This window comes from Ambystoma mexicanum, chromosome 6q (assembly GCF_040938575.1).
Source record: "Ambystoma mexicanum isolate Mex_15411 chromosome 6q, UKY_AmexF1_1, whole genome shotgun sequence".
Classification (NCBI taxonomy): Eukaryota; Metazoa; Chordata; class Amphibia; order Caudata; family Ambystomatidae; genus Ambystoma; species Ambystoma mexicanum.
In genome coordinates this window covers 392303589-392324986 of record NC_090937.1, presented here as the reverse complement: position 1 = coordinate 392324986, position 21398 = coordinate 392303589, and the positions used below count along the sequence as shown (strand labels likewise).

The 21398-nt window shown below is 47.3% G+C and overlaps 1 protein-coding gene across 2 annotated transcripts in view; it reads right to left on the bottom strand.

The window, feature by feature from the left end:
- Positions 1-21398, bottom strand: part of SEC24B (SEC24 homolog B, COPII coat complex component) — a 2214138-nt gene that overhangs the window by 860001 nt on the left and 1332739 nt on the right. For both annotated transcript variants that reach the window (XM_069630875.1, XM_069630876.1), the window contains exon 16: positions 2028-2186. In XM_069630875.1, the coding sequence (XP_069486976.1) occupies positions 2028-2186 (159 nt within the window). The remainder of the gene's footprint in view (positions 1-2027; positions 2187-21398) is intronic.

Genomic DNA, 21398 nt, shown 5'->3' with positions numbered 1-21398 from the left:
CTATTATAATAATGATCTTTAAAACTGGTGATGGGCTTAATCCTCCCAATTATAGACCAATTTCTTTGTTGGATGCTGCATACAAATTTATTTTATCGTTCATACTAAAGAAACTTCATTTATCAATCCGGTTTCAAATGTGGCACTAATACCTCACTCACTTTATGTGGCCTTTTTAGATATCAGTAAGGCCTTCGATTGTGTCATCAGAAGTACCCTTTGGGAGAAAATGAGGGAAGGGGGGTGCCCTGAATCCCTGCTTGCTGTTCTGGAAGACTTAAATACTAATACCAGAAGGAAGGTAAGATTAGATCAACGGGTTCAACTTACAGAGTGCTTAGGCAGTGAGAGGGGCCTCAGTCAAGGATGCTTGACCCCTTTCCTGTTTAGTATATATATTTCAGATTTGGATACATGTCTGTAGGGTCTTGGTGCAAATCCACCTAAGCTGGGTTCAGATCCTATTCACTATCTCTTGTACGCAGATAACATTGTTTTCTTTGATTACACGCCCATTGGGCTATAGAGATCTCTGGTAGCGGTGTATGGATATCTGCAAAATCTGGACCTAGAACTGAACATTACTAAGACGAAAACATTATTAGTGAATCCACCATGGAGGACAATAAAGAAAAACGCATTCAATTGGAGAATAAGGGAGGAAAAATTAGAGGTAGCAACAAGTTTTAAATATTTAGGTTTATTGATTTTTGGGAAATGTTGATAGGATATTTGGGCGTTTTTCAATATGTCCAGTTAATAAACTGTACAATCAAAAAAATGTACTGAGGTTAATTCATGGTGTTGAGGAAACTGATTTAGGGTTAGTCTGGGACAAGCTCGAGGCAACCATTTGGAAGACATTTTTAAGACTTTTAGAGGTCAGCTTTTGCACCCCCCCCTTCAACTTACTGGTACTGTGTATATAAAATGGAGTGATGATTGGTTAAGTGCTGCCTCTAAAACATTGACTATGTGAGCAGATTTGTGTATGTCCGTGTTGACAACTATAGGGTCAACCATCGAGGAGTTGACCCTTTCTCCCCACAAAGTAAAAAAGAAAATTAAGGAACTGAATTGGATTTGTAACAGGGATTTGCTGTCAAAATAGTTGTTTGAACACTTCAGATGGGACATAAAATCAATCCACACAATTCCCTCATATTTGCATAAGCACCCTTCGTAAAGATGCAGGGGAGCAATTTTGCAAATAAAATGTAATCTGGCACCAACAAGGGATGTTTTGGGGGCTACAGCAAAAGTTGCAAACGAGGGGAGGTCCAGTTGCTTCTGTGCCTTAGAATGTAAAGCCCTAGAATGCTTGTTTGTGAACTGTGGGGATCTTGAGGCTCTTTGAATCCATTGCTTTGGCTATAATATGGCAATTTATGGTATATCCTCTTGGGAATTGCTGTGGTATCGTTTGTTGTTCAACCTAGATGATCGCTTGTGTATTGCGGCAATGAGATATATGAATTGAACTATTGAAAACTATTTAGTATGGTTTCATAGGGCTTTAATGAATGTGAATATATTGAGAGTAATTTTGATGATGTTTTATTGCCTGCCTTTATTTAATGTTATAATTTATGATAATGCTTGTGATATGTATGAAATGCTGTTATGTTGTATAGGATATCCGTACTGTATTTCTTGAATATGGATGAATTGGAATTATGTTTTTTAAATGTTTTTCGACGCTTTTTATTGAGAGAGATATGAATTAGGTAAGAAGGTTGATAAATGTCCCTTGTAACTAATGTTAATGGTTCTTAATTTTGTTCTGTTTTCTGTAATTGATCTTTTGTGTGAAAGTGTGTTTCAAACTATAACACAAATAAAATAAATATGTATGCAAATGCATTAATTTGAAAGAGACGCTGTTTGCCCAAGTCTACGAATATTAACAATTAATGATGCATGGGGGTTCTTGATGTAAGTTGCTTGTTTTTTAATGACTGATTTATTATTTACCAGTTGTTTGAACAAAATAAATTTTAAAAAAGCTTTCAGGGTCATATTTGTACCTTTTGTGCATCTTATTCTCATGACCGCTTCAAATCCGATCTTTCTAGTAAGATAGCGTTTTAGGTCTTTCTGCAGTTTGTCTGTCTGTGCAGGATTGTGGCTGTGATGGAACGATGGATAGTAATAGATGGATCCAGCAGAATACTTGGACACGCAGGCTGTAAGAGAAAAATAAACACACATTACTCTTCCTGGAAGCCACAATATAGTTAGAATAAGACAAAGATTTTTATACAAGGGAACAATTGGGAAGTACTACAGCAATCCCTCATGTTTAACTGGAATAACATTTACCCCCACTGTACAGAACTGTTAACTGCTCTTCCCTACTCAGTTACCACTGTTGGAGAACTTGTGGCATGTACAAATAACCAGACTCTCAGAAATATGTTTCAAAGGTTTTGTTTGTAGAAGAGAACACAAAAGTAAAAACAATATTCTGAGTCAAAGTCAACAGAATACATCTTGCATACAGGGTAGGATTATGTCTCACCCACAGTAGTTTCGGGTTTCACAGGGGTTTCTGAAACCCAAAGTGTCTCTTAATAGTCGTTGCTTTTTTCTGGAGGGGGCTTCCTGGGACAGGATGCCACCAATCAAGCTGTTGCAGGTTTTTAGGAGTTTGCAAACATGGTCATTGCTCTATGGTTCACCAAGATTCTCTCAGAGATGTTCCTCGTCTTCCACTAGCCACTGGTAACTGTAGCTTCTCCGTCAGAGTGAGATGGAGCCAGTAGCACCATCTGTCCCGTCCCAGACGCAACTGATCCCAGGTTCTGGCTACTAACCCTCTAGTCCATCCGCATCAGACTACACCTTCTCTGGCTTTCTTGCCTAGCTCTCATGCCACCACTCCAGTCTTCCACCATGGGCCCAGATGTGTCACGATTGTGCCTTACCTTACTACTTGATGTAGTGGTCTTGTGACATAAATGGCCTCCGGTCCCCTGGCAGCCACCTCGACCAGGGGATGATACTGTCTTGGCTCTGCCCAGGGGGTGCACAGCCAAACAATGCAGCAAAAAAAAATTCTTCAGGGTAAAATAAACCCGCAAAGCAGAAGCACTCGTTTCCAATGTGGAGAAGGCAGAAGAAGCAGAGGCGTTCCAACGTGGAGAAGGCAGCGGAAACGGAGGAACAGAACGAAGCGAGCAGCAGGAGCAATAGCAGAGTAAACCGAGTCAGAGAAGGCAATCAGAGAAAAGGCAGAAAGAAGTCAACGGGTAGAGTAACAAGAGGAAAGGAACACAGCATACCACAACAGAGTAATGTTGCAACACAAAGCAGCTCTATTGGGATACAGTGAGATATGCTTCCGGTTGAATAATGTCATTGCGTGTGGGCGTGCAGCAACATAACGCCCACCATGTTGGGAAGGGCGGAAGTGTTTCCATCAATGCCAGATGAACCAAGTTGGAGTTACCCGGCAAAGCCGGTGAATCATGACAAGATGGCCTCCTCTACTGTTTAACTGGTTCTTTTTCAGATTTTCCTTCTGCGCTGCTACCTCCTTCTACTACGTACTATCTTTAGATCTTGATGCCTCTGGCTTGATACCACCCTTGCCTCCATTTCTCAACACCTCCATTTTAGAGCAACCTTTACCCTTCTGCTGTTAGCTCACCTCATCCATACCACCGTCACCTCCCGACGTTACAACTTTCAACTCTTTCTACCCATTTTGTCTCGAGCACCTCCTTAACGCACCTCATATTGTTCGCCACCTATCATAACCTTCTCAAACAGCCCACGCTAACTGGGGTCTCTGGGTTTTATAAGGCTCCCCACTCCCCCATGCATTGTCCTCTGTAATCAGCTTCACCTGTCACCTGCAATTAAGGCACGGTTGGGATTGGTTGATGCTCCTGCTTTCACGTGGGCCTACTTTGTGGGCTTCAGGGGCCTGTCCAAGCCTTTATCTGGCATGGCCACCATCTCGAAAGGATCTAAGAAGGATACATCCACTCTACTTTCCCAGTATGTGAACCTGCAGCTGGTAAAACCTTTTGGATGTCTTTCAAACTCTCTGGAGGCAAAGGAATGAAGGATTGCCTGTCAAATTGTAACTGATTAAACTCACCAAATGAATGCTTGGCTGTTAGACAATGGTTTGATACATTTGTGTCATCCATGGGTAAATATGCTGCACTGGCAATATTGTATCGCACCCACAGGTCCAGGGCTTGGGAAAAGTTTTGTGAAGCATTTTTGTGTTTTTTTTTCTTCTAAAAAGCAGGTGGTTTGGCATCAAAATGCATCTTTCCTCCGAGCTTTGAAATGGGAGGTTGAAATTAACTGCAGCATGATTCTTAAGAGTTTCTGAAAGATAAGAACACATTACTTACCACATGTAATGTTTTTTCTGGTGGATGTTTCTCCCATGGATTCTTCATCTTTGATGTATTCGTATCCTGCTTTGCAGTCTCAGAAAACTTTGTCAGCAGGGGTGCTCTGTGGCATCGGGTTAATGTCCCTTAACGGTTACTAATCCTGCATCCAGATGTGATGTTGATGATAGTATAAATAGAACACACTGCGCCCATTGCCTCAGGTTCTAGTTTTTCCCCCTTTCTGCTCAGCCGTCTTGAGGAATTAAATGACCCGCAAGGGACCTCAAAAGAGAGAAGTAATACAAAATTGACACACAGTTAGAGGGGTAGGCTGGGAGGGTGATGAGTAATCCGTGGTGGGAACATCCAGCAGAAAGAACATTACCAGGTAGTAAGTAATTTGTTCTTCGAAGTGATTGTGTCCTCCCACAGAATCCTCATTTTTGATACCATAGCAATTTTGGAGACGGATGTGACAGAAGTGCATTTTTGTGGAATTCTGATCAACACGGGAATAGTTTCTTACCTGTAACTCCATTTCTCCAGCATTGGTATCTTTCATGGATTTACACGATTATATTTCATGGATTCACATGCTTAGAATATTCCCCGTCGTCAGGCTGGGAACCCTCGGTACATTTATAAAGACTTTTTCCATAGGAAAAATTTCGACACTTCTGTGTCATATCTAGGACGTTTTGGGCCGCTTACGCATGCCCCAATAGGACCTAACGGTATAAATGCCCCGCCCCCGCGGCTCCCTTCAGATTTTAACCCCCCAAAGTAGTATGGGGTATATATTGTTTGCATGCAGGGGAGGCAGGCGGGCGCATGTGAATCCATGAAAGATACCAATGCTGGGGGCGTGGCTAGGACGGCCATGTAAGAGTACGTCCTCCGGAGGAGCTCCTGTGATGATCCTTGGAATAAGTGCGTGCACGGATGCCTGTCAGCGCTGGAAAACAACACCCTTGCTTCTGAAAGCAGAGAGCGTACTCGCTGAAACTCTGGTGCACGTGCGACGCACTGATACAAAGTTATAATTGTTTTGACATTACGAGCTCCGGAGAGAAAATAAGAAACAAAATGGCGGCGGGAACAAAGGAATCTTCGTGATACTTGAGGGCGCTGCAGCAAGCCCAGCCGAAACCTGCGATTACTGGACGAGCCCTGCCCTAAGACACGGACTTGAAGGGGCCAGGGCTCTGGGGAGCAGAGTGCGGGATGGGCTGCACTGGCCGCGCATCAGTCTTGTGGGCTGGGGAGAGCAGCTGCGACGGCACGGCATTTGAAGAAGGGCACATCCAGAGCGTGCGCATACATGGCTTGTGGCTGACAGGATCTGCGGAGCACAAGCAAACTGACAGCGGGCCCGCGGTGTAGAGAGATCGAACGTTTGAGGAAGCCACAGGAGATGCATTGTGTTGGAGCGCTGAAAGGAGAAACAAACGAGCGCTGCGCATGGTGCTGGCTGCAACAACGTAGCACTGGTCCCTGGGACTGGAGAGAGGGAAAGAGCGGCAGGGGCAGCACACATGAACGCTGGGGATTAGATTTTGTACACAAGTGTGTATGAGAAGGATCAAAGGGGCTGCCAACAGTCCAACACAGACGCCCCACACGACCAATAATATTGTAAGCCGGGCTGCCCGTGGAAAGTGTGGTGGCCAGTGCTGTGGGGCGTGCCAGCATACAGGAGACCAGGCACGCGCCGGGGGGCTGCCTCCTAGGAGCATTGGATGCTGAGGAGACCACAACACAGAGGGGCCTAAAAAGGTATCAGGGCACATATGAGGCCCTGCGAGAGGCAGAGAGGTGCGGGAGGACACCAGCGGCACATGTGCTAGCGGCGGCGAACGGTGGAGTAAGGAAGAGGCTCAGTGAATGCACCCTGGGCTGCGATTGGGTGGGGCTGCTCCCAAGCTGGGGTATAGAGCAGCCTGAGCCGAGCATGAGAACGCACCAACGGGTGCAAACGAACTCTGAGGCTGGAGGGACCTCATTACGAGCCACAGAAGTAAGACAGTAGAGGAGGCTAAACCGGGGCACTTGCTGGTCCCCAGATACAATATAAGGCGGCCTCCTTAGCTAAGGAATGTGAAGATAACACCTTGGGCTGGACTGTGGACTGGATGGCCTCGGATTACAGCAGAGACCAGCGGTGCTACACTGCGTGAGCGCATATACGTGGGTGGACACAGCCCATTCGAGGTGGGGGGCAAGCAATAAGGACACACCTGAACACAGCTGTAACGGCCCCTGCAACGCCAAGAGTGGCCTGGCGCCATGTGGACTTTTTGAACGTAGGGTGGTGCTGCTGGCTTATGCCCGGACAATATAGTAGGATGTCTTCCAAAATTGTCAGACCCAGGAACAAGCAGCCCACACTGGAGGCCTATGCTAAGTTGCCCCCGGGCACAGAGGGGGGCAAAAGCACAGACACTACTACGGCAGTAGTGGAGACATCGGGTACGATCCAGGAAGTGCTGGCAGCGATAGCAGACTTGAAAGTTGCCTGGGAGACTAAACTGGGATTGGCAATGAACAAACTGAAAGTGGGCCCGGACCTCAAGATTGGAGCGGTCCAGGAGGAAGTTAATTTGCTGAGACAGGACGTGCGGACGCTTGCAGAGCGCTCCGGAAACCTGGAAAAGGAAATGGCCCAAACACGGCGGCATGCGCCGCCCACGGATCGGAGCTCCATGCCCTTGTGCAGCGGATGGGCAACCTGGAGAACAGGGCGGAGGAGGCAGAGGGGCGCGCCCCAACGCAATAACATTCGTATTGTTGGTCTGCCAGAAGGAATGGAGGGATCTAATCCGACAGAATATGTGGAACCATGCTCCTGCAGGAGACAACTGGCGGAGCACTAATCCAGGGGTTTGCAGTTGAGAGGGCGCATGCACAGGGCCTTGATGAGGAGACCGCCCCCAGGAACACCCCCGCGGCCGCTGATCGCAAAGATTCTGAATTACCGAGATCAGGAGAAGATGCTCGAATTTTTCCGGAGGGGAGGAACGATTGAAAGGGGGCCGGCAAAAATCACGGCGTACCCGGACTATACTTTGCATGTACAGCGGAGCAGGATGAACTACGGGGCCATGAAAAGGAGGTTGAGAGATGCCGGCCACTGCTATATGTTGCTAATGCAAGTAATTATAGAAATATGGTGCGTCATGGAAGACTATAACCAAGGAGGCTAGAATGGGCTGGAGAAAGAGACTGAAGAGTCTGCACGAGAGGAGTCTGCACGAGAGAGAGTTGTTGGGGAGAGCTAAGGAGATCGGAAGTTGTTTGCTGGAGCTAGTTTGAGGGAGTTCGGGAGAGCCAGAGAGTTGCGGGGAGTTCCAGTTGTTGAGTGCTGAAGGAGAGTTGCCAGAGAGTTGGAGAGAGCCACAGAGGGGTTGCTGAGGTTGCTGGCTGTTGGCTGGAGATGGTGATGAGGCTCTGATGAGATCGAGAGCTTGGCAGTTGGCAGTCTTGAGGCCTGCCACTGACTGACTGACAACAGAATGGGAAGTATGGTTTTGGCCTTGGCTAAACTGATAGGACAGACAGACACACACACACAGACACTCACATAAGGGGTGAAGGGTAAAACCAGACAAGGGATTGTCTAGAGTGAGAGTGTGGATTGATGGTGTGGTTTGCCCATGAAGGTGATGGATGCTAGCGCTTGCATTAGATGGCATTAGAACCACACACTCGCAGCACAGGTTTATATATTTATTGCATGGTAGCTTTGCACCAGAAGTATAAAAGGTGCAAATTAGACATAGCATTAGAACTGCCCGCATTGTTATGCATTATGCTTAGCTGTGTGTATATAAATAAATGTATCCCATTTTTATAAATTGAATCGATTCTTTGTGTTTTCTTTGTGTCTTAGTGTTATTTGTTATTGCCCACGGTAGTAAAATAGTATGTTATTAGGCATAATCTAGGAGTGCACAGTGCACATGGGGCCTGATACGAATGCAGCCAAAGGGGGTGTATAGTGATCCACACCCCCTAGGAGATTGTCAAAGATTGTCTGAAGACCGGAGAGCGTGCTTGCCCAAAAAGGGGGCAACACAACGGTTAGGGGTTTGGTTTTTTCAGACTGACAAAAGAATACTTTGAAATTAACACGGGCAGTGTACGCTCTGTGGGAACAGTATGGGAGGCATTCAAGGTGGTGGTGCGTGGGGTAGCCATATCAAAATCAAAGGGGCTCCAAGGGGGTATTGAACGGGAACTGCAAAAAAACAGAAAGAGAGCCTGAGGGCCTTATTCAAAAGCGAGGGGACCACCCGAGAGAACAGCGCCAAGATAAAGGACTTACAGTTAGCTTGTAGTGAACTCTGGGACAGATTATGCAAATTAAATTATAAGAAATATACAGAGAGGTTACATGCAGGGGGGATAAGCCGGGTAGACTACTGGCCTGGCTATACAAAAAGGAGACCCCCCCGTTCGGTGATCAGAGAGGTCAGGGATGCAGAAGGTCAAATCTGTCATACCCAGGAAGGGGTAAACGAGGAGTTCCTCAAGTACTATAGACGATTATATGAGGATACAGGAGAGGATATGAGCCAGGAAATACTGGAAACAATAGAGGATATGGGGCTGCCCACCTTGGATGACCTAGAAAGCACAGATTTAGACGCCCCCATTACTTCGGATGAACTGGAGGCGGTGATCCAACACCTCCCTACATGTAAAGCACCCGGGTCGGATGGGTTACCCAGCGAGTTTTAAAAAACATAAGCAGGAGCTACTCCAGCCACTGCTGGTCATGTTTAATGAAGCCTATTAGCGGGAACTGCCGGCGTCCCTCCGCAAGGCAGTGATCGTCCCATTCCTGAAACCAGGAAAGGCGGACGTGGAATGCATCCATGCTTAATCAGGATAGCAAAATACTCACTGCAGTGCTAGCCAGCAGACTAAAGAGGGTAATCGGCAAGTTGATACACCCAGACCAAACGGGTTATGTCCCCGGCAGAAATATCACAGACAACCACAGGAGGCTGCACCATATCATTGACCAAGCCGAGGAAGACTCGGGCGAGATGGCTATCGTGTCGCTGGACGCGGTTAAAGCCTTTGATTCAGTGCGGTGGCCATGGTTGAAAGCGACCCTGAAAGGATACGGAATGGGACCAGCATATATTAGATGGGTCCAGATGTTATACAGCTCCCCGATTGCGAGAGTTAAAACAGGATCCACAATTTCAGATAAATGGCAACTCAGCAGGCGAACCAAACAGGGATGGCCCTGGTCACCCATGTTATACATTCTGGCATTAGAGCCGCTGGCAATATGACTGCGGCAACAATACGGGGAGGTGGGGATTCGCACGACAATGGGCACACAACTGATATCACTGTATGCAGATGATATGCTCCTCTACTTGCGCTACCCGGAAGAAAATCTGCAATATGTGCTGGAGGTGATGGATCGTTATGCCACCCTCTCGGGCATATCGGTGAACCCCAGGAAGTCTAGCTTGTTCTAGCAGCTCTGCTCAAAATGGTCGTTTTGCCCAGACTCTTGCACTTTTTTGTGAATGTCCCGTACTTTATCCCCAGATGCTTTTTTGTGAGACTCCATGGCATGTGCAGGGGCTTCATATGGGGCAACTCCAGGAATAGGGTGGCCCTGTGGAAGCTACAGAACACATGTGATAAGGGGGGCATAAACCTGCCAAAGTTTGAACTGTATTACTTGGCGGGACAGCTGTTGTATGTGGCCAGGTGGTTGTCTGCGGAGGACTCGGCGGAAGCTAGGCTTTTGCAGGGTGACTCAGCCGCATACTTTCTAAGAGAGACAGTGTGGATGCATAAAACTAAGAAGACAGTGTGGATGCATAAAACTAAGATGGTGGGGAGGGGGAGACTATTGGAGCTAGGCTGGGAAGTTTGGCGCAGAGCACGGAAAACGGTGGGCGACCCAGACCCGCTCTCTCAGCAAGTCCCGCTAGTGGAGTGGCGCTATGCGGGGACGACTCCCAATTGTTCGAGGCGGTCCGCAGATACTGGGAACCGGTGGGTCTGGCCACCCTCGGAGATATATGGCAGGAAAGGGAGGCATTGGAATTTCAGAGGTTGCAGGAGGAGACAGGGGTGCATAGAGGCCAATACATTACATATATCAGGCTCACGAAACGGGTAAGGGAAAGAAAGCCTGAGACGGTACTAGCGGAAGAACCTGATGCCACCCTGGAAATTATGTATGTCTCAGAGGGTGGGCATGAAATATCTAGGATATATGATCTCCTAAGAGCGAAGGCAGAGAGGGAGCTGCTCCAGGTGAGGCATGATTGGGAGGAGGAGATAGGAGAACCCATGACAGATGGACAGTGGGATAGAGCTCAAAGGTACCATACAAAGGTGTCCTGGAATGCGAGCAGATCCAGCTGTATGTCACCCACAGAGCCTATCTGACCCCTGGAAGAATAGCCAGGTTTGGAGGCTCAACCATACAGAAATGCCCCAGGTGCGGAGAGGAGAGGCAGGGTTGCTGCACATGTTCTGGGCTTGCCCAGAGGTGCATAGATTCTGGGAAGAAATAAAGACGAAAATGGCCGGTGGGGGAGTGGTGCTTGATGTGAGGTCTGCTTGGGCATGCATGCTTGGGAATTTTCCCAGGCCACGTAATTTAAAGCATATCAACAAAATGAAGGATCTGGCCTATATCCTGGCCAAGCGCAGGATTGCAATGTGTTGGAAGGCGGCCCATAGGCCTAGAGTGGAGACATGGTGGGCGGACCTCCTGAGATAGGCAGAAGCGGAAACTGCGGTTTGGTTTGAAGCTGCCACCAGGGGGGGGGAGAAGAGGAAGTGGGCCCCCTGATAGCCTGGGGGCAACTGGTGATCTCAATGGCAGCCCCCCACCAGGTCAATCATGAAACAGAAGACTCAGATGAGTCGACAAGCACTGAGATTCCCGAAAATGCTCATGTAGATGACACTGATGAGACGGCTCGAGTTTGGGGGGAGGGAGGGTGGAGGACGGAGAATGTGTTGGTTTGACATTGATTATGAACGTCCTAAAAAGTTGTAATGTTCAGTGTGTTGGTTGTTTAAAATAATAAAAATTGTTTAAAAAAAAAAAAAAAAGATACCAATGCTGGAGAAATGGAGTTACAGGTAAGAAACTATTCCCTTCTCCAGCATTGGATCTTTCATTGATTCACATGCTTAGAATAGATTGTATAGCAGTACTCCTGATTTGGCGGTGTGAATGCAAACCAAGACGATCATAAGCACACATGTTTTTTTTTTCTTTTTCATTGAGAAACTTCAACGGTTACACGTTAGATCTAAACAACAAAATACATTACAATATATATTGTATAGGGCTTACCTCACTGAAACAGATGACGTAGGACTGCTCGTCCCATCTGTATATCTTCTGCATGTTGCTGTTCGAGGCAATAATGGCGGGTAAATGTATGTGGCACCGACCAGGATGCCGCCTGACAGATATCTCCCAGCGGAATCCCGGCCCACAATGCCGCCGAAGATGAAGTGCATCTCGTGGAATGGGCTCTCAGACGCCTGGCCAGCGGCTTTCCCGCTTTCGAGTGACAAAAGGCAATCGTCGACGAGATCCAGCGAGCCATTCCTTGTTTTGAGATCGCTTTTCCTTTTGCCGAAGGCCCATAAACCACAAATAGTCGCTTCATATCTCTAAATTCTTGAGTACGATGAAGGTAAAACTTTAGAGCTCTTTTCACATCCAATGTATGGAGAGCTTTTCCGCGACAGATTAAGGGGTCGCGAAGAATGTCGGTAGTACAATAGACAAATGTTTATGAAAGACAGTTGGAATTTTTGGTATGAAATAAGGGTTGGTCGCCAACACCACCTTGTCTTTGAAAAATCTCAAGTATGGAGGATCAATGACTAATACTTGTATTTCCGAAAGTCGTCGTGCCGAAGTGATAGCCACCAAAAAAAAACAACTTCCACGATAAGAATTTTAAAGACGAAGACGACCTAGGTTCAAAAGGGGCTTTCATTAGTTCTGTCAATACTAGGTTAAGACTCCAGTTCAGAGGAAACTTTTTAATTGGGGGAAAGGCACGAAATAAGCCTTCCATAAAGTGTTTAACCAGCAGATCACTAAACAGTGGTGATGAATGCCTTTTAAGAGTGAATCTCGAAATGGCTGCCAGATGAACCCTTATCGATGAAAAAGACAGACCTCTTTCTGCTAAAAGCAGCAAATACGGAAGAAGTTGCTCAGGAACGATATTCAGAGGCTACAAACCTGGTTGATCCTTACACCACATGCTGAATCTCCTCCACTTACATGCATACAAAGTATTTGTGGACGGAGCCCGTGCGGCTTGCAAAATTCGACGGCAGTCCGATGAAATAGTTAGGGTACTAAACTTTGAGAAGTCAGGAGCCAGGCTGTCAGGCTGAGACTGTCTGGATCGTGATGCCACACTGTTCCCTTGTCCCGAGACAGAAGGTTCGGAATCTTCTGGAACCTCACCGGTTGCGCTATCGATAGCTGGAGCAGGTCGGAGAACCACGACTGTCTCGCCCAATAAGGAGCCACTAAGTTCACCCGACACGGCTATCTGTGAATCCATTGTAGAGTCCGTCGTATGAGTGGAAACGGGGGGAAAAATCAAACACAAACTTGTCTGTCCATGGGAAGGAGAATGCTTCCCCCAGCGAATCGGCTTGTGGCCATCTGCTCGCGCACTGTGCACATTTCTTGTTCTCCCTCGTCGCAAAGAGATCCAGGGAAGGTTGTCCCCATTTTTTGAAAACCTTCGCCAGCTGTTGGTCGTCCAATTCCCATTCGTGCAGCTGGTTCATCTCTCTGCTGAGAGTCCGCTTGTACATTTTTTACTCCCAGCAGATGGTAAGCCAATATACTTATATTTTGTTTTAGAGCCCAATGCCATATTTCTTGAGCTTCGGTCGAGAGTGTCCTGGAACGAGTACCTCCTTGCTTTCTTAGGTAGAACATTGTCGTCGTATTGTCTGTCAATATTCTCACTACCGATTCTTTTGTGTGTTTTAGAAAGGATTTCAGGGCCCAACATACCGCCCTCAATTCCATCCACGTTGATATGAAGGGCTGACTCTTCCGACTACCACAGACCTTGCACTTGTAGAGATCCCAGATGCGCTCCCCATCCAGTCAGAGACGCATCCGTTACTATCGTTACTTGAAATTCTGGCTCCTGCAGGGGCATCCCTCCTGATAGATTTTTGAAGAGTTGCCACCATCGAAGTGCTCGTAGAAGCCCGTTGATGGTAGTCAATTTGTCAGACCAAAGCCCCTAACTCTGGGACCATCGGTCTGCCAGGAATTCTTGAATTGGCCTCATGAAGAGACGACAGTTGTTTACTAAGGGGATAGACGACTCCATGGCCCCTGCTAGTGACATATATCTCCTCACCGACACTCTGGTTTTGACTTTCCACTCTTTTGCCTGTAGCCTGAGCTTGTGAATCCTCTCCACAGATGGTTTCACCAACCCTGAGTCTCGAACTCCGCACCCAAAAACACTAAGTTCCTTGAGGGAGTTAAGGAGGACTTTTCGAAGTTTACCGCAAATCCTAATTGTCACAGAAGTTGCATGGTGGCCTTTAGACTTGCTTGTGTCTTTATAGGGGATGACCCCCTTACCAACCAATCTTCCAGATAAGGGTAAACATGATGACCCTGTTTTCTTAAACAAGCCCGGAGCTAAGCACTTTGTGAACGTCCTGGGAGATGACTTTAATCCGAATGGGAGTACTTTGAACTGATAGTGGGTTCGTCCGACTACAAACCTCAGGAACTTGCTGTGTCGTCAACGCATTGGTATATGAAAATATGCATCCTGGAGATCCAACAACGCCAGAAAGTCCCCCTGCTGGATAGACTGGATCACTTCCTGAAGTGGGAGCATTTTGAACTTCAGATTTTTTGGTGTCTTGTTGAGATCTCGAAGATCGAGAATGGGACACCACTTGCCGTTGGGTTTTTTTGCAACAAAGTATCAGGAGTAAACTCCTTGACCTCTCTCGGACACCGGGACCAATCCTATAGCCCCTTTTTGTAGCATAAGCACTACTTCTTGTTGTAATATTTGCATATGGGGCTGAGCCGAAAACACTGGTGGAATGTGCGGCGGCTTAATTTTGAACTGCAAAGAATGGCCTAGCTTCACTGTGTCCAATACCCACCGGTCTGATGTTATCTTCTCCAACTCGTCAACACGGTGAGACACCCTGCCTCCCAGGACGTTCTGAAACTCGTCATTGCTGGTTCTTTGATTGCTTGTCTTTCGTTGACGATGGATAACCTCCTCATCTTCTTGAGGCTTGATAGTCTCGACCTCTTCTGGCGGTTTAGGATGCCCGCCTATAGCCTTGAGAGGAGTACAACGGCCTACTGAAGGTCCTGTCCCTGGATGACGAGAATCGGGAATTTCCTGACGCTCCTCTAAAGGGGCGAAACAAACGAAAACTTCTGCCACTCTGAAGGGCTCCAAGAGAGCGTGCCATGTCCGAGTCCTCTTTCATGCCTTTCAAGGCCTCGTCCACCTTCTCTCCAAATAGCTGTTCCCCTTCAAAGGGCATATCAAGCACTTTATATTGTACTTCTGGTCGAAAGTTGGTGCATTTGAGCATGGCTTGCCTCCTTAAAACCACTCCATTGTTAATTTGTTTAAAACCTGATTCTGCCAGGTCTACGGTGATGTTTATTAAGTGATTTGAAGTCTCTTCCCCCTCACGCACAAGCAACATAACAGATTTTCTATGTTCTTCCGGTAGATGTTACAGTATGGGTGCTAAACAATGCCACATCTCTCTGTCATATCGCGCCATAATAGCCAGAGAATTGGCCGCCTTCACCGTTCTTGCTCCTATCGACACTACCTTCTTGCCAAAGGCATCTGGTCTCCTGGCCTCACTTTCCAGAGGAGTTGTATATTTATGTTGTGACCTTGCCTTTCTTGCAGCAGCTGCCGATACCACCGATTCCAGAGAAGGTTGAGAAGACAAACATTTTGAAGTAGACTCAGGAGCATTACATTTCTTTTCCAGTCTACCCTTAACCGCAGGCTCCGAGAATGGATGGCGCATTGTCCGTAACCCCCCTTGCCATACATGATCTAAAATGGGAACCGAAAATACTGACTTTCACCTCTTCCCCATATGATCAAACAAGAAACAGTCTTTCTTTCCTTCCTCCTGAGCCAGGCCAAACTCGGTACATGCCTTCCCCATCATTGTGTGGAAGGAACCGATGTCATCCGGCGGTGACGGTTGAGCCGGACTTTTTGGAGCTTCCATTTCAACCTCCGACTCCCATGTCGGGTCCCTGTAAGGGGATGAAGTTATATCTGACAAGGACTCTTCTTGTTCCGACTCGGACTCTGGTAGTTCTCCTTCCTCCGCGCGCGAGCGTGGAGGATCTTCATGACCCGGAACGGCTGTTGATGCCATAGCCGTCAGGAGTACCAACTTGAGGCAACCTCGCATCCAGTTTACTCAATAGAGTCTGTAATGTAGATAATACCTCCAGGGATAACACAGCTGGAGGATTGAGCAACTGAGCTGTAACTGGGATACTTCGCCAACTCGAAAGCGTCAGCGAGCTGACCCTTTGTAATCCAAGTTCCGTAGGTCCAACCACTTGTTCACGGTCATCTTCCCAGTGATCTGTAAAAAGCCACCTCCTGCTGCAACAGGGTCTCTGGTAAGATCGGATCATACACTTCCGGTCGCCAGCCTTCCTGCGGAGCCTCCGTCAACGAGGCCAACTTCTCGACAGTCGCCGTCGTCATCATCTGACTCGACGGCACTACTGAAGAGAAGATCTGCGTCAATGGCAATGAGGGCGTCGACGTTCGAATTCCCGTCGGCGACAACGGTGGATGTTGCGCAGAATCCTGAGGCGATCCCATCTTTTTTGAACTTCACTTGTGTTTCGACGAATCTCGACTAAAGGATGACCTATGATGGTCACCTGAGGAGGTTTTTGACAGGTCTTTTCTCTCCTTTTTGATGAGGAGGAAGAAGACAAAGCTTTTGTTTTTGACGACGATTCCCTCGTAGAATGTTTTTCAGAGGAACTTTTCTCCATCGAACGCGCCTTCTTCACTGGAGGTTCAGCAGATACAGAACGGCGGGGGTCCACCGGAGATTTAGCCCTCGAGGCCAAACTATGTGTAGAGCCTACCTCCGAGGGGGGGTTACGCTCCCGCTCTGTCATTCAGCCACACCACCAGCCGTCTATTTCGGTCTTTCAGGGTCTTCTGCAAGAAGCCTTTACAAATTTCACAATTGTCAGCCGAATGGTGAAGGTGGAGACAATATAGACAGTCCATATGTCCATCTCCTTTGTACACCTTTTTAAATCCGCATGGAGCACATGGACAAAATGGAGCCTTCCCAGACATTGGGAAAAAGACGAAAAAACAAGCTTGTAAAATAGCAGATGATGAAGCACCTATCGGCGAAGAAGAAGTCATTGAATCCATCAAAACCCTCAAATCTTCCGCCCTGGGCCCGGATGGCCTTACCGCAAACTTCTACAAAAAATTTGCCAGAGTATTGGCCCCTCAGTTATCCGCTCTATTCAACTCCTTCCTATCCACAAGAGCAGTCACAAAATCCATGGCCGAATCAATCACAGTCCTCCTACACAAACCTGGGAAGGACCCCGAGCTACCGGATTCCTACCGTCCGATATCACTCTTGAACAACGACGGAAAAATGTTCGCCAAGGTATTAGCCAGAAGACTAGGCTCGGTCCTCCCAGGCTTAATCAACCAAGATCAGACGGGGTTCATCCCTGGAAGAGGGACTCACGACAACATCAGGCGAACGATAAACTTAATTGAGTGCGCCCACAAATCAAAGATAGGGATGGCGGTAATTTCACTAGATGCCCACAAAGCCTTTGACCGGGTAGACTGGGGCTATATCCATGCGGTCCTTCAACGCTTTGGCTTCGGACCCAACTTCATCACATGGGTCATGGCCAACTACAAAATTCCCACCACACAACTCCGAATTAACGGCGCCAGGTCAGGTATCATACACATCTCAAGGGGCACCAGAGTTTCCCCTAGTTTTCGCTCTGTCTATGGAACCCTTCGCCGCCAGAATCAGACAAAACAAGGGTATAAGGGGAATACAGGTGGGTGACCATGAGTACAAAATCGCGCTATATGTTGATGATGTGCTATTCACTGTGATAAACCTTCCAACTTCCCTGGGGGCACTATGGAAAGAGATCGAGGAGTTTGGGGCCCTATCGGGATTTATGGTCAAACCTATCCAAATCCTCAGCATTACCCATCAACCTCTCTCACCAGGAAAGGGTTTCTCTCAGCCCACTCTCACCAATCCCCTGGGCCAATGATGCAATTGAATACCTCGGGGTCCAGATCACTAAAAACCCATTACGTATGTACTCAAACAATATCCCGCAAATGCTCAGTGGCCTGCAGAACGACCTCAAAAGGTGGAAGCAGCAGGAAATCTCCTCGTTCGGGCGAATTACCGCCATTAAAATGAACCTGATCCCCAGGTGGCTATACCAATGTGCAGCACTACCACTACATATCCCTGCCCCCGCCATACAGGTTCTACAAAAGAAAATACTAGAATTTGTCGGGGGGGGGGGACCCCGGATCAACAAACGAAACATGCTGAAGGGGAAATCACAGGGTGGGTTGGGAGTCCCTGACTTAGCCAGATACTCACTTGCCGATCAATTATCTCACGCATTGTCCTGGTTGCAAGAAGTAGACCCCCTGAAATGGCGACAAATCGAAGAGTCCTGGTGCCCGGTCCCACTACACGATCTCCCACACCTACCACCTATAAAACCACAGGCAAACAGCGGGCCCCTATCAGCCACAAATTTTACGACCCATTGCTGGAAAGTCACAGCGCGGAAATGGGGACCGCTAGGCGCCCTTGGCCCCATGTCCCCCATCTGGAACAACCCTGAATTCTCACCAGGAAACCCTCCACGGGATTTCCAAGCCTGGATAGCAGGGGGCCTGGCGAAAACTAGCGACTTTCTAGAAGAAGGTGCGCCCATCACATTCGATAGATGCAAAATAAAATTTGGAGTGGGTGAGCGGGAAAGATTCCGTTACACCCAAATCAGGCACTGGATGTCACACAGGAGAACCCGAGATAAATGTTCTAGAGAACCAACAGCACTGGAACTCACACTATCAACACCAACCAGCAGAGGCAGAATGTTCACTATATACCGTCTCATAGACAGATCAGACCCTCCAAAGAAAGAAAGATATATGACAGAATGGGAAACGGATATTGGGTGTGAAATAGCAGTAGAAGAATGGGGGAAAATATGGGCTAGATTGCACAATAGCTCACAATGCATCACAAACAGGGAAGGGGGTTATAAACTGTGCTATAGATACTATATAACCCCTACTCAAATCCACAAGACTAACCCATACACTCCCGACACATGCTGGCGCGGCTGCCTGGTCCCCGGATCCCTATTCCACCCAGTGTGGGCCTGCCCAAAGGCAGAGGTATACTGGAAGGAAGTCCTGAAACACATCAAAGATGTATCCGGTCTCTCCATCCCCTAGGACCGAGGAATTGTTCTTCTAGGCGAAACCGGAGACGGCGCATTCCCTCTCAGGTCCAATCCCTCGTCTGTGCAATCACCTACTACTAGCCGCGAAAATTGCAATGGCCCGACTATGGAAAAACTAAAGTGGCCCCTCGATTGCCCTATGGTGGGCCAAATGCTGGGACATAGCAGTAGCGGAAAAAATCACGGCAATACACTCAGACTCCCTAAATAGAACTTTGAATATATGGGACCCATTTTTGGATTATGCAGCCAAATTTCCAGCCCTCACCAGGAGACCCCCGCTCAATGTAGCCCACTTTACTGAACCCCAAAGGGCCCTCAAACACGCCAGAATCAAGGCGGACAACCATCCGTGACCAAGATGACCCAACTGCAACAGCCAGGAACCCAACATCACTCTCGCCCCCAACCTACAAACACTTCCAGAGACACCTATTTATGATCAATCTGATAACTATTGCATTGTTGTATTGAATATATCATTTTGCAAAAATCAATAAAATGTTGTGAAAAAAAAATAGCAGATGACACGAGGTGATCCCACTACTTTGGAAGACGGTTAAAATCTGAATGGAGCCGCAGGGGTGGGGCATTTATACCACTACGTCCTATTGGGGCATGCGTAAGCGGCCCAAAACGACATAGATAGGACACAGAAGTGTCGAAATTTTTCCTATGGAAGATGTCGTTATAAATGTACCGAGGGTTTCCAGCCTGACAACGGGGAATATTCTAAGCATGTGAATCCATTAAATCTAAGCATGTGAATCCATGAAAGATCCAATGCTGGAGAAAATATTTTGCTTCCAAAGCGAGCATCCTGGCCCGCAGGGTGTCTAAGCAGCAATGCTTTAAAAAAGTATGAAGTGAGGACCAAGTTGCGGCATTGCAATTGTTCTTCACCAGTACACTTCTTTGGAGAGCCGAAGTGGTAGGCACTCCCCTGGTGGAATGGCTCTTAGATTTTCAGGGACATCTTTTCCAGCAATGGTGTAGCACTGTGAAATGCATAGAATGATCCAACGTGATAGAGTTTGTTTGGTTACGGCTTGGCCTAACTTGTGGCCAGTGTAGCCAATAAATAGTTTGTTATGCTATCTGACATTTGTCATTCCTGAAATGTAACAGCTAAGAGCCCTTTTCAGGTCAAGCCTGTGTAACCTCTCCTAGGGCAGGATTGGAGCAGCTCAAAGGGCGCACCCATTAAGAAAATAAGTACCAAATTTAAATACCAGAATGGAACCAAAAAAGGGACGGGTTGGAATATATTTGTCAGTCCTTTCAAGAATAGTATCACAATAAGGGATCTTAAAGTAAGAGCTTTCTTCTGGCATGCATTTAAAAATAAATATCGCCCCCCAGTATACCTTAATGGTAGTTACCTTCAGCCCCTGATGGGCTAGATGCAGTAAAAAAGACAGCACTGCAAGAGCATTGCAAGAGAAAGGATCTACATATTTAGGTCTATACCAGCTGCAAAATATGTTCCAATGACAGTGGTACAGTGCTTTTGTTGCTGTCTTCTGGCGAAAGCAATACCTCTATAACGTCTTCCGAGATGGCCCAATCCTCTGTTCTAGCCTCTCAGAAACCAGGTGTGAAGATTCAGTATACTGATTCCTTGGTGAAGACGACAGCCTCCCTCTAGTGAGAGCAGATGCATTCTCTGGGGAAGAAGGAATGGAGGGCAGATGTCCATGTCCAGGTCAAGGTCCGGGGACCATGTCCTCCTGGTCCAATCCAGGGCAATCAGGACCATGGATTTCCCGCATTTCCTCCACCCCTGATTATGTGAGGGGTGATGGGGAGTTGTGGGAACACATACAGGAATGGAAATTCCCAGTCTACTACAAATGCAATTTCCTGCAGCAGAACAGGCCGCATTTCCTGTTGATTCTGGACGTGAACAGATCCACTTCAGGGGTTCCCCAAAGGGCAAATATCTCATGAAGAGCTTCCTGAGCTAACTCCCACTCGTGGGATTGTGTGCTGTGCCTGTTCAGAGCGTCCGCCAAAACCAGAGCTGCATTGCCTAGCCGAATAGTGGAAGTGACTCTACACCTCTATTGTTTCCCTGGACGGAAGGCACAACTGTCCTCAGTGCCAATCTGATCACCCTCATCTCTAAAATGTTTATGTGTAGTCTTGATTCTGCAGGGGACTAGACAACAAAACAAATGCTTGCACCAGAACATAACTAATCAGTTTTCAAATAAAATAAGAGAAAAATTAAACTGCCACTTACAACGAAGTCGCTAAATAATCACCTGTATAGTATGGGTAGAGAAACAAAAAGAAGTATGACGACTGTTAGGGAGAATTCTCATTTCATGGCTGATTTCCCTTACCTAGTAAGTCCCTCAGCAGCTTTGCTGGATCTCTGAAGTTGTTTCTTTCCACTTGGTAAGAGTGTGAGCTTTTCCCCCCACTCTTACTGGTATTTT